We start from the raw sequence: 13489 nt of genomic DNA on the forward strand, positions 1-13489 counted from the left end.
GTGCTTTGGCAGCTCAGCTTGTTGAAACATTGCTACCAAGTTTTTGGTTAAAACTAAATTAAGTTAGACCAACAAAAATCATCCTGTGGAACACTTAAAAATTAAGATGTGCTCCTCTATATTGCAGATAATTTGTTAGATTATAGTATTTTATTAAAATGCTGAAGGAAAGTTATAGATAATATTAATAGCCTAAATCATGTCAAAAGTCAGCTTGTTGTCTAATGTATTTGAGATGAATTCTGGAACTTCATATAAGCGTGAATTCTCTAGCTGGTAGTTATGTTGATGAAATTAGAGTGCCCCGTCATTGCATTTCTAGTTTGTTTTTTCATGACTTAATTGGACTTGATTTTTCTCCCAAGTCTCTGGAAAATTAAAGATGGGCTTTAGTTTCATCCCAGCAATGTTCCATACTTTTAAGCTGGCTGCAAATTATTTTGCCCAGGTGACATGAGTGAGGTGGAAGTCGCCATCATCATTACTACATAGTTAAATACGTATCTGGATGATTTCTAAAATTCGAAGTAACATTTCATTTCTCTTCAGACATTAACGCCTGCTTGTGCCACTCTCTATGATATCTTGCTTTATTTTTCGCTTGTTAATAATATATGTGTAAGCAAAACCTTATTGTAACACCAGAAACACTGATGATAACTAATAGAGAGATGTGTGTCTGCTGGGACCTCCCTAACACCAAGTATCTTGATGAACATGAGTTATGTGTGCACCTGCAGGCTTGAGTTCCTGACCTATCCTTTTTTCTTCTTCTTCTGCTATCTGGCATGCTGTGCAGTGCTCCCTCTTAATCACTATGAAGGAAAGAAACACCTAGATTTCAAGAAAACTGAGGTGATTAAAGTTACCAGGTAAAAACCGAAATTCAGTAGTTTTACTTTTGTAAATCAACGTTTTTGGGAGTTATGCCATCAGAATTCTTTGTAGATAGTTTTTCACTTTTTCACCGTAGAAGAAACAGAGAGCAGGGGTCTGCTGTCTTTTCCTCAGCTCTGCATACTTCAATTTTGCCATCTGGCATGATGTTTCAGGGTCTTTGCTGAGCACTCTGTCGTTGGGAATATGTTCTATAATTGCAAAGCCTTCATGTGATTCACTTTTTTAATGATGCTGAATGTTCTGAGTGATACTAAGTGGACAATCATGAAAAAATAATAGTTAATATTTAATGTGGTATCTGTCATTAAAAATAAGTCATCACAGGATATGATACAACATTTTTCAGAATTTAACAATGGCACGCACCAAGGCAGCCTCTGTCAGCAGGCTCTGACTTGTTACTATGAATTGATGTAGCCTGTGGTCTAGAAGGCAAGTGTGCACTGTGTAAAGGACAAAGCCTATAGAAAGCTAAATAAACTGTGCATTCATTTGGATTTTAATTAAAAGTTGTATTTGTAGAGCTTCAAAAATAATTTGGAAATTTTAAATTTAATCTTAATTTTTAAACATCAGCATTAAGTATCAGTGAAAGTCAGTGTTTAAATGTTGTTTGTATTCATACAAACTGGAAAGGATTTCTGTAGCAACAGACAGCTGGCTTGTACATAATGCTCAGATCATCATTGTATAGTCACTTCTATTGTTGTGCAGTACGATGCCCCATAGCAGCATGTGGTACTGTTGTGTAGGTGTGTGATAATAGTAGATACTGTGTGATAATGGTAAAGATGCTAATGCTTTTGCTAGAGATCATAACATCCTGGTAAGCTTAATGCTTATGTGTATTCTGCAGTAAAAATGTAATCAGAAAATTAATATTAAAAAAAAAGAAGTCTAAGCAACCTTTTTTTCAGATAGTTTACTGAAAGTAGTACTCGGTTATAATAATCATCTTATGGAAGAGTAGTGATTTTGCACTTTATCAAATACATAGGTACATACCTGTGATACGAAGTATTGCCTTACTAAAGCACTATCCCTGACTCAGTTTATTTAAAGATTATCAATACTGTTATGTGTGATAAGTATTAACGGTTTTCTAATATTGTTAACATCAATTTCTTTTCTCTCAGCCAATCAATGAAATGTTGGCTAATTTGTTATAGACTTTACAGATGAAGCTAGTTTTGAAAGGGGAACTGGTGATAGTTCCCAAGACAAAACATCAGTGGGGTCTCTTATTTCTTCTGCTCAAAATCACTTACAGGGTTTGTGCCAAAAAAAATTTTTGTAGACTCTTAAATGGTGTATAGATCCATAAGAGCTTGATAGAAAAGTTTGTTTCAGTCTGTAGTTAGCCCTTCAGTTTGAAGCAGTATTCCTTGTGAGTTTTAACTGGGAAGCCAAAGGCAGGCTTTCATAAAATATATTAAAATTTAGCTTTAAATATTGAGTGGCTACCACTGCTACATTATAAATGCAATTGAAATGTTTCATGCATGTGAAACAAAATGATGTAATTGTTCATCTTATATAACTGTTTAATGTTCTACATGGGTTTTATAAGTTCTTTTGAAATCTTACTGTTTACATAGCCTGTATCTACCATATACTTAATAATTTATCTCTAACAGGTTATGGAAGACATTTCATTTGGAGCAGAGGGTCATTTATCTGAGGTAAGTGTTTTCTAGGCAGTATATAAAGCAGTAATACTGTACAGACATTTCTAGGTCTCAATTAGAACTAATGACACTAGTTTTTACAGTGTTACCTTTGGGTAAAAATTGCTAGACAGCGTGCAAACACTTAGAAAAAACAACACAGGCACAACTAGAGTGGGTCCATTCTTTTTCTCCATTGAAGATGATGGCAAAATTGCTGTGTGTTTCAGGGAGTTTATAGTTCAGTCCTGTGCTAGGGCTTTTAATCCATACCAATAACAGGATTAATATGTTGGGGGAAAGTAGCATCAATAATATTTAGACAACCTCACTGTAGCACTGTTGTGATGCTTAGGAACAGAACAAAGTCTTGATGCATTAATTGCTTCCTTGTATACTACTAAAAATACCTTTGAATTTACTTTTGAAGTATAAAAGCGTACTGCAGCAGAATGACAGGGTAATAGGAATTTCATCTAAATAAAAATACTGGGTGTTTGTCATCTCACGCTATTTTCATAAATAAAAAGATGTTGGATACTAGTCTATATATTTAAGAAAGTGTAGAATAATTGAGTAACATGGAAAGCATTTACCCTGAGAGTAAGCGATGAGAAAAATCTGCTTGCATACAAAAATTTGTCTACATACCAACTAAGCGTTTAGATCGTATGTGTGGAAGGAGAGTTATACTGGTTCAAAGAGCTGTGCTGATTCAGTCTGGTTCATTTTTATATCAGTATGCCTTGGGTTGCAACTTATGTGTTAAGGAAATGTAGTATCCAAGCATTGTGTCCAGCCAGCAAATTAATTACATGGGTAAGTAACCCACAGTTCATCTTCCATAATCTCATACATGCCACCTGTCAAGTATGATTGACAGATGTTTGACCAAATGATGAATAAATAAGTAACAATTGCAGTTTGGGATAACTTTTCAGATTAGGCATTTCTCTGGATTCTGACCAATGGGGCAGCTGGAATGCTTCAGAAAAGATAATCGAACTGCAAGACCACATGTAGATATTTGACCTTGCGTATGAGGAGACTGTGACATGAGGACATGCCAAGGATGGACTGCTTGGCTGTGCATGAATCCAACATGGATAAAACCAGGAAGTTCTGAAAGTGAAGGTGAACTTTGCAGAAAATGCAGATAGCGTCTTGTCGGTGAACTTTGCTGTGACTTAAAGCAAAATTGTGCAGGTGCTTTTGTCCACAGATGACATGAAATAGGGGCAGGTCATCCTGTGGATAAAGGTATTAAAAAACCCTAGTGCCAGCAGGGCAAAATCCTGAGGGCGTAGTCATAGCAATAGCTGCCAAGACAGAAGACTGCTTGCTGGAAACTATAATAATTGGTGTGGACCAAAGCAAATTAGAGTACAACTGCATAGTTACGTCCAGCAGTAACCTGAAAGCTGTAGTACAGCCCAGTCTTTGACTGAAGAAGTTGTTCTTTTGCTTAACAGGAGATGTTTCCAGAGCATGCGAGTGTGATGTATGTGTTGGGTCTACAAATGTACCAGAGCTCACAGGCATAGAGGGCTGCTACTGTAAAAATATGCACTAAGAGCTTAATATCTTAGAGTCCTCACAAGCAGAGGAGCTTTGCCCTTTTGAAGTTTTGTGGCAGGGGGCAGAATACTTAAATAGAGAGCAAGGATAGAAGTAAAGGAAATGGAAATCTGCTAGAAAGCCAGGCTCTCCCATACTGCCACAGCTGGATTGATGTTGACTTGTAGGCAGCTCTATAAAAGCTCTGTGAAACTGTCAGCACTCTGTACCGTGTAAAGGCTTTGCCTAAATATTCCTTTACGCTCTGGTCCCCTAATCCACTCCTGTCAGTCTCCCTGCTGCCAAAAGGAGAGCACCCTGCTAGTCATTCCAGATTGTTGCATTTTAGGGACTCAGGAGCAGAGATGGGAGTGAACAATACTAGGAACCACCTATAATTAATACCCAGCTATGATGACTCCTAGCACAGAAGGGTGTACATGTTAGAAAACATTTTCATGCTTTTGTTTCTTTTCCAAGTCCTGGCCCACCATCAATTTTTATTGGTAACTCAGTAAAAAGCCTCATCCTCCCACAGCAGGAGCTGGAATTATCCCCATTTTATTAAATGAGCCAGTGAAGTAGTCTGAACTGATTTTAGGAAGTTTGCACTCAGGAAAGATCTTCAGTCTACTGGAGATGAGACTGGGAAGACTGCCATCTCTGAGACCACAGCAGGGTAATGAAAGGCAGTGGAAAGCTTTGTTCCTGTGTAGTTGCTTTTCCAAAGACATTCCTCTATATCTGTAATAGAAGATGCACAAGGGGAAGAATTGCCAGCATTAGGTTGTAATTGTGATGAGTCATTTAGCACTCCCATGTGGTGTTGCATCCCTGCGGAGGAGGGAAAGGCATCAGTGCAAGCAAAAGGAATGTGGGGAAAATCGTGTGGTGGTGGGGAGGAGGTAGGTCACAGTTGCGAAACAGCTGTCTGGAAGGCTTTAGGCCTGAATTGTTGCATATGAGAAATGGAGGAGCATGTTGTAGTGCTGCATTCTCCTAAATACACATAGACAGGCTGAAGGAACAAGCTAGCAGTCTGTAAGTGGAAGATAATAAGAGCAAAAGTAATCAGGAAATAGCCATGATTCCTCTTCTGAGAAAAGGCGGATCAGCACTTGTATGAAAGAAAAACTCAGCTAAATAAAGTCAGGGAAACACAGGTAAATTTCTGTGGGTCCAGTTTTGTAAGAGGAAGAATATGCAGATGATTTTTGGTACCCTCCAGAAGACATAGTAATTTTAGAACAGCACCATCTTCTTTTGGTGCAGAAGAGAGCAAGCACAGTAACATACTACATATCTACGTCAGAAAATCTTCACTGGCCCTGAAGAATTTAGAAGAGGAAAGGTCAAAAACAGTGCTAATGATGAGCCTGAAAGGGTGCTGCACAGTATACGAGTGAACCAAGAAGATCACAGAACACTGTAAGCTACTGTAAGCAAAAGACATGCAAAGCAGCAAGGGAGTTAAGGGATAGGCTATATGTAAGGGGTAGATGAAAGAAGGCATGCGTGTCTTCTAATAAGATAATTGAATGAGAAAATAATGAAATGAGAACAGAGGGCAGTAATATTTTTTTATTCCTTATTTTCTTCACTTTTGGTCTCTCTAAAAGTGATAAACTGTGCCCATCTATGTAGTGCTCTTAGTATTCCCTACAAGGTGGCAAGAGATGAATACAGTAAAGGAGTCTTAAGGCAAGTGGGATGTACTCAAGTCAGACTAGACTGATGAAATTTCTTCTGAGAGCATAGGAGCCAAGAAAAACAATCTCCAAACCATTAACAAGCTCCTTTGAAAATTCCTAGAGGAATCTTAAAGTCCCAGGGGATCAGTAAAAGGCAGACTTGGTATTTGCCTTTAAAAGGAGGTAGACCAGGAGTTTATGTGCCAGTCAACATAATTTCAATTAGGATTAGAATTCCTAATGCTCTTGATAGATTGAAAGAATAGTCTGAAATCAACAAGATGGGATATGCTAAAAGACAGGTGCAAATTACATTTGAGGAAGAAGAAAAGTTGGATTTATGCATACAGATGGTAAATAGCAGCTAAGATGGCAATACTGCAGAAACAGAACCTAGGGTTATAGTGAACTACAAATAGAGTGGAATTCATTACCTTCATCCTTCTTCAAGAAAAGGCAAATGTCATTTGTAGCCTCATTAATGGGAATGTCAGTTGTAAGACAGGAATAATTACTGTGCCTAGCTGAGAATGTTGAAGCCTCCAGAGGCAACGGTCTGGACACCTCACTGTAGAAAATAGGAATACACTGATGAAAAGTAAGGAAAGGGATAGAAATAAAAGCTTTAAAAATCCTGGTCTGGTTGAAAGTAAAAATTCTTAAAATCACATTAAAAATAATGATAATGAGGACCAATGGTTAATTATGATTGTGTGCTATGTCAGGGTAAAATGAAACGTAACAGTCTTGGTTTGTAGCAAGGGAAGTTTGCATTAGGAGAAGCTGCTCACTGTATGGGCAGTTTAGCCCTGGAGCAAGTTGTATCCTGCAAGCAGAACCACAAAATCCCTGTCAGCTGCTAAGAGCTGTATAGAGAAACATCAGCTGAGGACAGTCACACTGGGCTTGACCTCACTGCAAGTCACAGAGCAGGATTTGGTCCCTGGTTGATTCCTAGCCAGCCTTGCTGTGGTGCTATAATGGTGTTGGTCATGAAACACACATTATTTTCAGAGTAAGAGATTAGGCCTCTCTCAGTGGCCACTTTGCCTTCCTCCTCTGTGACACCTGCCCAGGGCAATGCACACATGGTAGGACATCTGAAATGCCCCTAAGCGCCTCGTCCACCTGGCCCTTAAACACCTCCAGGGAAGGTGACTGAACCACCTCCCTGGGCAGCCTGGTCCAGTGCCCAATGGTGGCCTGGCCTGACTTTCTGGAGCTTCAAGTGCTCGTAGCTTCTGTTAACATCTGCAAGGGGAGAGAGGGTAAGCATGCAGCACTTCTGCCAACAATAAGTCACTGTTTTAAACTTTGTGCCATAATGCAAAGTGTCTGTCTGTAAGGGCAACTTTCTATATTTGTTATTTGTGTTATTATGAATGAGTTTTAACTATTAGAGGAGAGAGAGGATTTAGTACAAGTGGAAGAAAACTGGCTTTGATGTTCTGCAGAAGGTCTTCTAAGGCTTTTATGTTATTGGGGTTATGATATTGCTAGACTGAAGTAAGGCAATGCCTTTTTTACAAAGTCCTCTGTAGGAAGAATGAATTTTAAGGTTACATCTGGGAATACTGCTTCTCAGCACAACCATCAAAGATCTTAATAGAGACTCTAATCCATAGCTACTACAATACTGATTCTTCTATGTAAAATTGCTGAAATGTATCCAAGAGAGCATGGAAGGTGTTGGCACTGGAAAAGCTGATCATACATTTTCCTTGAGTAGTGTTATTGAGGACATGTTGGTAGGTTACTAAAATGACTTGTAAAAGGGTAAAATGAAGGAATACAGAAGTGGAAATCATTCCTTCTGCTCTTAATTTAATATACTGATGCTCCAGCTGTGCATCAGCTGGAACATTATCTGTTCTTCCTGTTTCTTGCATCAGACATTCTGGGAGAGAATGAGAATTTCTACTTTCCATGAGAAGGCAGAAGATTTTCACCTTAAAAAAAATAACATATCAGGGCCGTATTTGTGCTGGTTTTGCTTGCTCAAAGATTTGGGGTTGGGGGGGTGGAGGGGAAGAAGCCGAATCAGCTACATGCCCTGTTCACAGAAAAATCCAAAAAGCATTATTGCATCTCAGCTGTTCCCTGACTCCTGTAATCTCTCTTAGCTACTTCCTAAAAGTGTTGTTAGTGCAAAAATACCCAAAGAAGTCTTGAGACTTACAGTAGCTTGTAGCATTGACATAACCTACAAGCTTAGATGAGTTGTATTGTAATATGTTGAGCTGGAGGTAGAGTCTGCTCTCCTCTTGGAGATTGTTGATCAGTGTTAAGTGCTGCTTTCCAATCCAGAGCTGTTTTCAGTAGTTTGTGTGTCACTGACATCAGTTTCCCTACCTACCCAGACAAACGTCAAGTAAAAATGTTATCAGTGACACTGAGAGAAATCTTTCCTATCTACTCCTCTAGGTTATCGAATTTTTTTCAGATGAGGATCTGGGGGCAGAAGCTGTGGAATTTGTTGAATATTTAGAATGCTTCCTGTATGTTTTTGAGAGCAGTATGTTTTTTTCCATTTCATTTATTACTCTTTTTGACATTAAATTAAAGTTCTCTGCATGACCCCATCTTTCTAAACCAAAAAAGAAAAGCCATATATATGTTCTGGAAAATCATAATTTATATCATGAACCTCCTGCAATTTTCAGCTAGTGCCTGGAAGTAAGTCCCTGAGAGAGGACGCTTGTCTTAGTTATGGAGAAACTTCTCATTTCAACTAAGAAGGCTGTTGCGTCATGTAGGTGCAAAAATAGTTTTATCCATTTGCTATTGTTGCTGTATTAAAGAGGAATTAAGCTGCAAAATACCTATTAGGAGTTTATAAGTAATAGAATATAGCTCCTAGCTCCTATCTTATGGAGTTGTTTTAGTGACACTGCAGTGCAACCATAGTCTTAACCATACAGTTATGATCAGATAGGTTTCAGGTGTTCAAAGGTATAAACAATTTTGTTGCTTTTTTAAACTTACTCAGCTTTCCCTGCCTTCCTATGTTGTTGTAACAATTCTGCACTGAGCATGCTTTCCTAGTAGTCATTTTTCATTTATCTTAATTTGCAAAGTAAATAGGATTTGTGTTAAAGTTTTAGATAATTCATTATGTACTAGGAATATGATAATTCAGGGGGAATATACTACATTTTTTCACATGAGATAGAATGGACATTTTACTTTAGGTGAGAATAAGTATTCAGTTGGCAAAAGAATGAAAGCTAGTGAGTTAACCCTAGTCTGTTATTTCTAAGCACATTCAGTGCAAGACCGGTGCACCAATGAAGTCCTTGGCTGAAACTGCAGCAGGGTAGAAGCTACTAGCCAAAGCTTAGAACCCCCAAACACAGGTTAGTACTGCTGTAAAGCAAGTGAGATGCCTTTTTTGCGGATCAGCGTTACCTGAAGTCCTAGGGTTTTGGGGGCTTTTTCACTGGGTTCCTTCCATCCATCCTTCCTGGAACATTACTTGGCTGTGAAGTTTTATTTTAAAGGGGAGAAGAAAATGTCAAAAAATCATGCAGATTATGTAGCAGTACATCAATAAATGTAGTCATCCAGCTGCACTGTGACTGTATGTAGTAAATGAGAATTTTGTATCAGGACTAGAAGTGTTATCCTCCTTGACAGCATGTATGTGATCCAAAATCTCATATAGTAATAGTTCTTGATAAAAGCAGTGACTGGATCAGACTAAAGTATTCCATAAAGGGCATGGTTTAGTGTTTGATAGGAATGGTTGGACTCGATGATCCAGTGGGTCTCTTCCAACCTGGTTATTCTATGATTCTATATATTGATGTTGTAAGAGCAAGAATCAACTTTTGATGTGTCACTATAAGATACTTCAAGGTTTGTACAAAACTAATTTATTTTGTTGAAGTACACAATCTATAGAAAGAATCTGGGTTGAAAACCTCACTGATGACTTTTGTCTGTCTGAGAAATACTTAAGAGCTTTTCAATTAATTAAAAGCTATTCTTCCTAAATTAACTGTTCAATGATTGTATAGTATTGGATGTTTTTGTCTTGCTTATCTTGCATTTGCGATGGTTATGTGAAGACCTGATTTTCTTATGTGTAATTAACTGTGAAAAATCATTGTTCAGAGGTGTAGCTTTCTCTAGATGGTTTTAATTTTAGATGTGCTTTCATAGTACTAGGTTTTTACGATTTACTGACTCTTCTAGCCTGAGACCTAAGTTCTTTCAGACAACTGTCATCGTTTCTTGCATGCTTGTCACAGAGTGATTCCTTAAAAGCTTTATATTGATATAAATTGGCTGGGTCATCCCACTCCCTAACAGCATATGGAGTCCTACTGGTGTGCTACATAATGATTTAGCAGCTGGATGGAAGCCTTTTTCCTCATCTTCCCCTGTACTTGGTACTGGTGTGGCCGTACCTTGAATACTGTCTTCAGTTTTGGGCCCCTCACTACAAGAAAGACACTGAGGTGCTGGACCATGTCCAAAGAGGGGCAGTGAAGCTGGTGAAGGGTCTGGAGCACAAGTCTTATGAGGAACAGCTGAGGGAACTGGGGCTGTTTAGTCTGAAGAAAATGAGGCTGAGGGGAGTTCTTACAACTGTCTACGACTACCTGAAAAGAGATTGTCGTGAGGTGGATGTTGATCTCTTTTCCCAAGTAACAAGTGATGGGATGAGAGGAAATGGCCTGAAGCTGTGTCAGCAGAGGTTTAGACTGGATTTTGGGAAACATTACTTCACTGAAAGGGTTGTCAAGCGTTGGAACGGGCTGCCCAGGGAAGTAGTGAAGTCACTATCCCTGGAAGAGATTATAGAATCATAAAGTCATAGAATAACCAGGTTGGAAGAGACCCACCGGATCATCGAGTCCAACCATTCCTATCAAACACTAAACCATGCCCCTTAGCACCTCATCCACCCGTGCCTTAAACACCTCCAGGGAAGGTGACTCAACCACCTCCCTGGGCACCCTGTTCCAGTGCCCAATGACCCTTTCTGTGAAAATTTTTTTCCTAATGTCCAGCCTAAACCTCCCCTGGCAGAGCTTGAGGCCATTCCCTCTTGTCCTGTCCCCCGTCACTTGGGAGAAGAGGCCAGCACCCTCCTCTCTACAACCTCCTTTCAGGTAGTTGTAGAGAGCAATGAGGTCTCCCCTCAGCCTCCTCTTCTCCAGGCTAAACAACCCCAGCTCTCTCAGCCGCTTCTCGTAAGACCTGCTCTCCAGCCCCCTCACCAGCTTTGTTGCTCTTCTCTGGACTCGTTCCAGAGCTTTTAGAAGATGAATAGATGTGGCACTCAGCATCATGGTTTAATGATGAACTTGCTGTTTAGGTTTGTGGGATGATGATCTTAAAGGTCTTTTCCAACGTAAACAATTCTGTGATTCTGCCCTTGGTCTTGAGAAAAGGACGTTCCTAGGTGCTGTAGGGAAAATGTGTAACTTCTCACCTGTTCTGATTTTAAAAACAGTGGGTCATTTTTATGTCTATAATTTCTGTGGAGCGCTGCTGTAGATTCTGCTGTTTGCTAATGACTCTGAATATGGCTGCTCAGGTCTCATGTATAGAGCCAGGGACTCAGCCAACTGACTCTCAGGTTGTGCTTCTCTGTCTCTAAGCTATTGTTGTTTGCAGCATTTCTCTTCGGCTCACTTATCCAGGGTTCAAGCTGCAGCTGGTTGCGTACCCATGTGATTTGCTGAATAGCCATGTCTGGCAGAAGACCTAGGAAGACAGAAAGGTCAAAGATCTGTGCTGTAACAGAGGATGTGCTAGCAAACAGAGCTCTTCTCTATGTGTGCAGTGTGTGATGCAATATATAAGGATAGGACAGAACTGTGGTGTGGTAAATGTGTTTACTGAAAATAATGTTGTTTCACAATAGGCAGCATTACAACAAATATCAGAATGATTTCTTTGGAATGTGTTTGAAGGCTAAATTTCTCTTAAACTTCCATTCATACCTGATATTATAGCAACAAATCAGTACAAAGGATTCCAAGTACAGAAAGGACAAAAACTGAACATTTTTTATGGCTACCTGTGCAGCTGGCTATATAGATGAGCGCATAGACTTAGATTTAGAGAAAATCCAGTTGTCTGGATTTCATCTGATGAATGACTCCAGTTTTTTCAACATCGCTCCAGCAGAACTTCAACTTGACTGTAATCTTTTCCTTTTGGATAACCCCTGTCATTCACTGTGGACAGCACTGTACTACCTTGGGAGGGAGAGGAAAGGCCTCTGTGTGGCACAAATTGGCTGATCCCTGCCACCTGCTAATTTGCTGCTTATTCAGGTCATTTCTCAAAGTAACAGTCAACACAAGTTACCCTGGTGTACTTTATCTGAAATGAAACAAACTTATGGGAAGGAATTTGCTGCTGGTTTAAAATACTCAGTTTAAAATAGAAAAAGCATTTGTCTGTATATGGAACCATTCTTTTTAAAAATTTAGTCTTGTTTCATGATAACACAGTAAAAAAGTGTAGTTTCATCTTGTAATCATAGAATTTAGGGTCTTGAAGACCTTGATGGATTTTCTCTGACTAGTTGAGCAAAGTCCATAAATATTATAGCCAGATTTTTTCCTAAAAAAAGTAAGTACATTTTAAGAGATTTAAGTAAGTACATTTATAAGAAATGCCAAAGTGATGCTTCTTGAAATATTTAAATGGCCTAGAAGTGTAAATGGTATTTACTGATTAACTTGAAATGTAGGAACCTGAATGGCGTAGTCAGCATGTAATTTCTCTCTCCTGCAGTGCTGAGACAATGGGGAAGAGGGAGAGCACTTAAGTCTTCATATGCCTTTAGTCCTCTGCTGAAAATGAGTTCCTGACTTTTTGCTGTTGAGATGTAAGCTGAGACTACTAGCTTGTTCCATTTCTCATGAATCACCAATTGTTATATAGTAACTACTCTTTTTCCTTTCTAATAGGAATTAGCTTTCAGACAATGTCTTAGCACTTCGAAGTATCATATCCCCTTACTAATATTTTATTTCCCCCTTAATTTGATGCAAATTTGATTTAGAAAAGTGCAGTCAGCACCAAACGTATTTTCCTTTCTTTTTCAACTTCCTGTAGGAGTTCTTCATGTTTTCTGCGGAGTTGGGAGAAAAATGCGAAGCAATAAGTGAGAAATTGATGCATCTGGAAGATCAACTGCAAACTTCCATCTGCAGAGTTGATGAAGGTGTTATTCATATCCTTTTTCATATGGCTTTAGATATGTATTAATCTATGTAAATATGCATGCAAAGTACTTGCCTTTCTGATTCTCATGGTGTACTAGTTCTCAATGTAGAATAGATACATTAAGAAGGGAGAACTGACTGTGTTGCTGAAGTGGGCATTTTTGTTGTAGCAAGTTTTCTTACTGTGGTCTGATCCAGTTTTAATTGGTTTACACAGAAGTTAACTCTTTGAAAATTGAGATTAGGCACTGAAAAGCCTTTATTCTACAGTTAAAATCCTTTTGTTTGTAATGCTCACATAAGTAAATACCTGGTGCACCAAAAGCTACCTGAATACATCCACACACCTGCGTTTCTCAATATGATTTTGCTAAACTGAATGTAATATCATTGGCTCAGATTGTGTGGATTGTCACATGTAGTTTGGGGTTTTTTTCCTTTTTAAAAAATGGGCATGTTGTGCACCATGTGACATAACATG

General features: G+C 38.9%; 1 protein-coding gene across 3 annotated transcripts in view; it reads left to right on the forward strand.

Moving 5' to 3' along the window:
• The window catches only part of DISC1 (DISC1 scaffold protein), a 201885-nt gene that overhangs the window by 176316 nt on the left and 12080 nt on the right, over window positions 1-13489 (forward strand). For 2 of the 3 annotated variants that reach the window (XM_069852290.1, XM_069852289.1), the window contains exons 12-13: window positions 2538-2582; window positions 12899-13009. In XM_069852290.1, coding sequence (XP_069708391.1) covers window positions 2538-2582; window positions 12899-13009 — 156 coding nt within the window. Of the gene's footprint in view, window positions 1-799; window positions 873-2537; window positions 2583-12898; window positions 13010-13489 lie in introns of those variants that run through there. The other variant, XR_011337009.1, reaches the window with a different exon arrangement.

Source organism: Phaenicophaeus curvirostris, chromosome 2 (genome assembly GCF_032191515.1).
Source record: "Phaenicophaeus curvirostris isolate KB17595 chromosome 2, BPBGC_Pcur_1.0, whole genome shotgun sequence".
Classification (NCBI taxonomy): domain Eukaryota; kingdom Metazoa; phylum Chordata; class Aves; order Cuculiformes; family Cuculidae; genus Phaenicophaeus; species Phaenicophaeus curvirostris.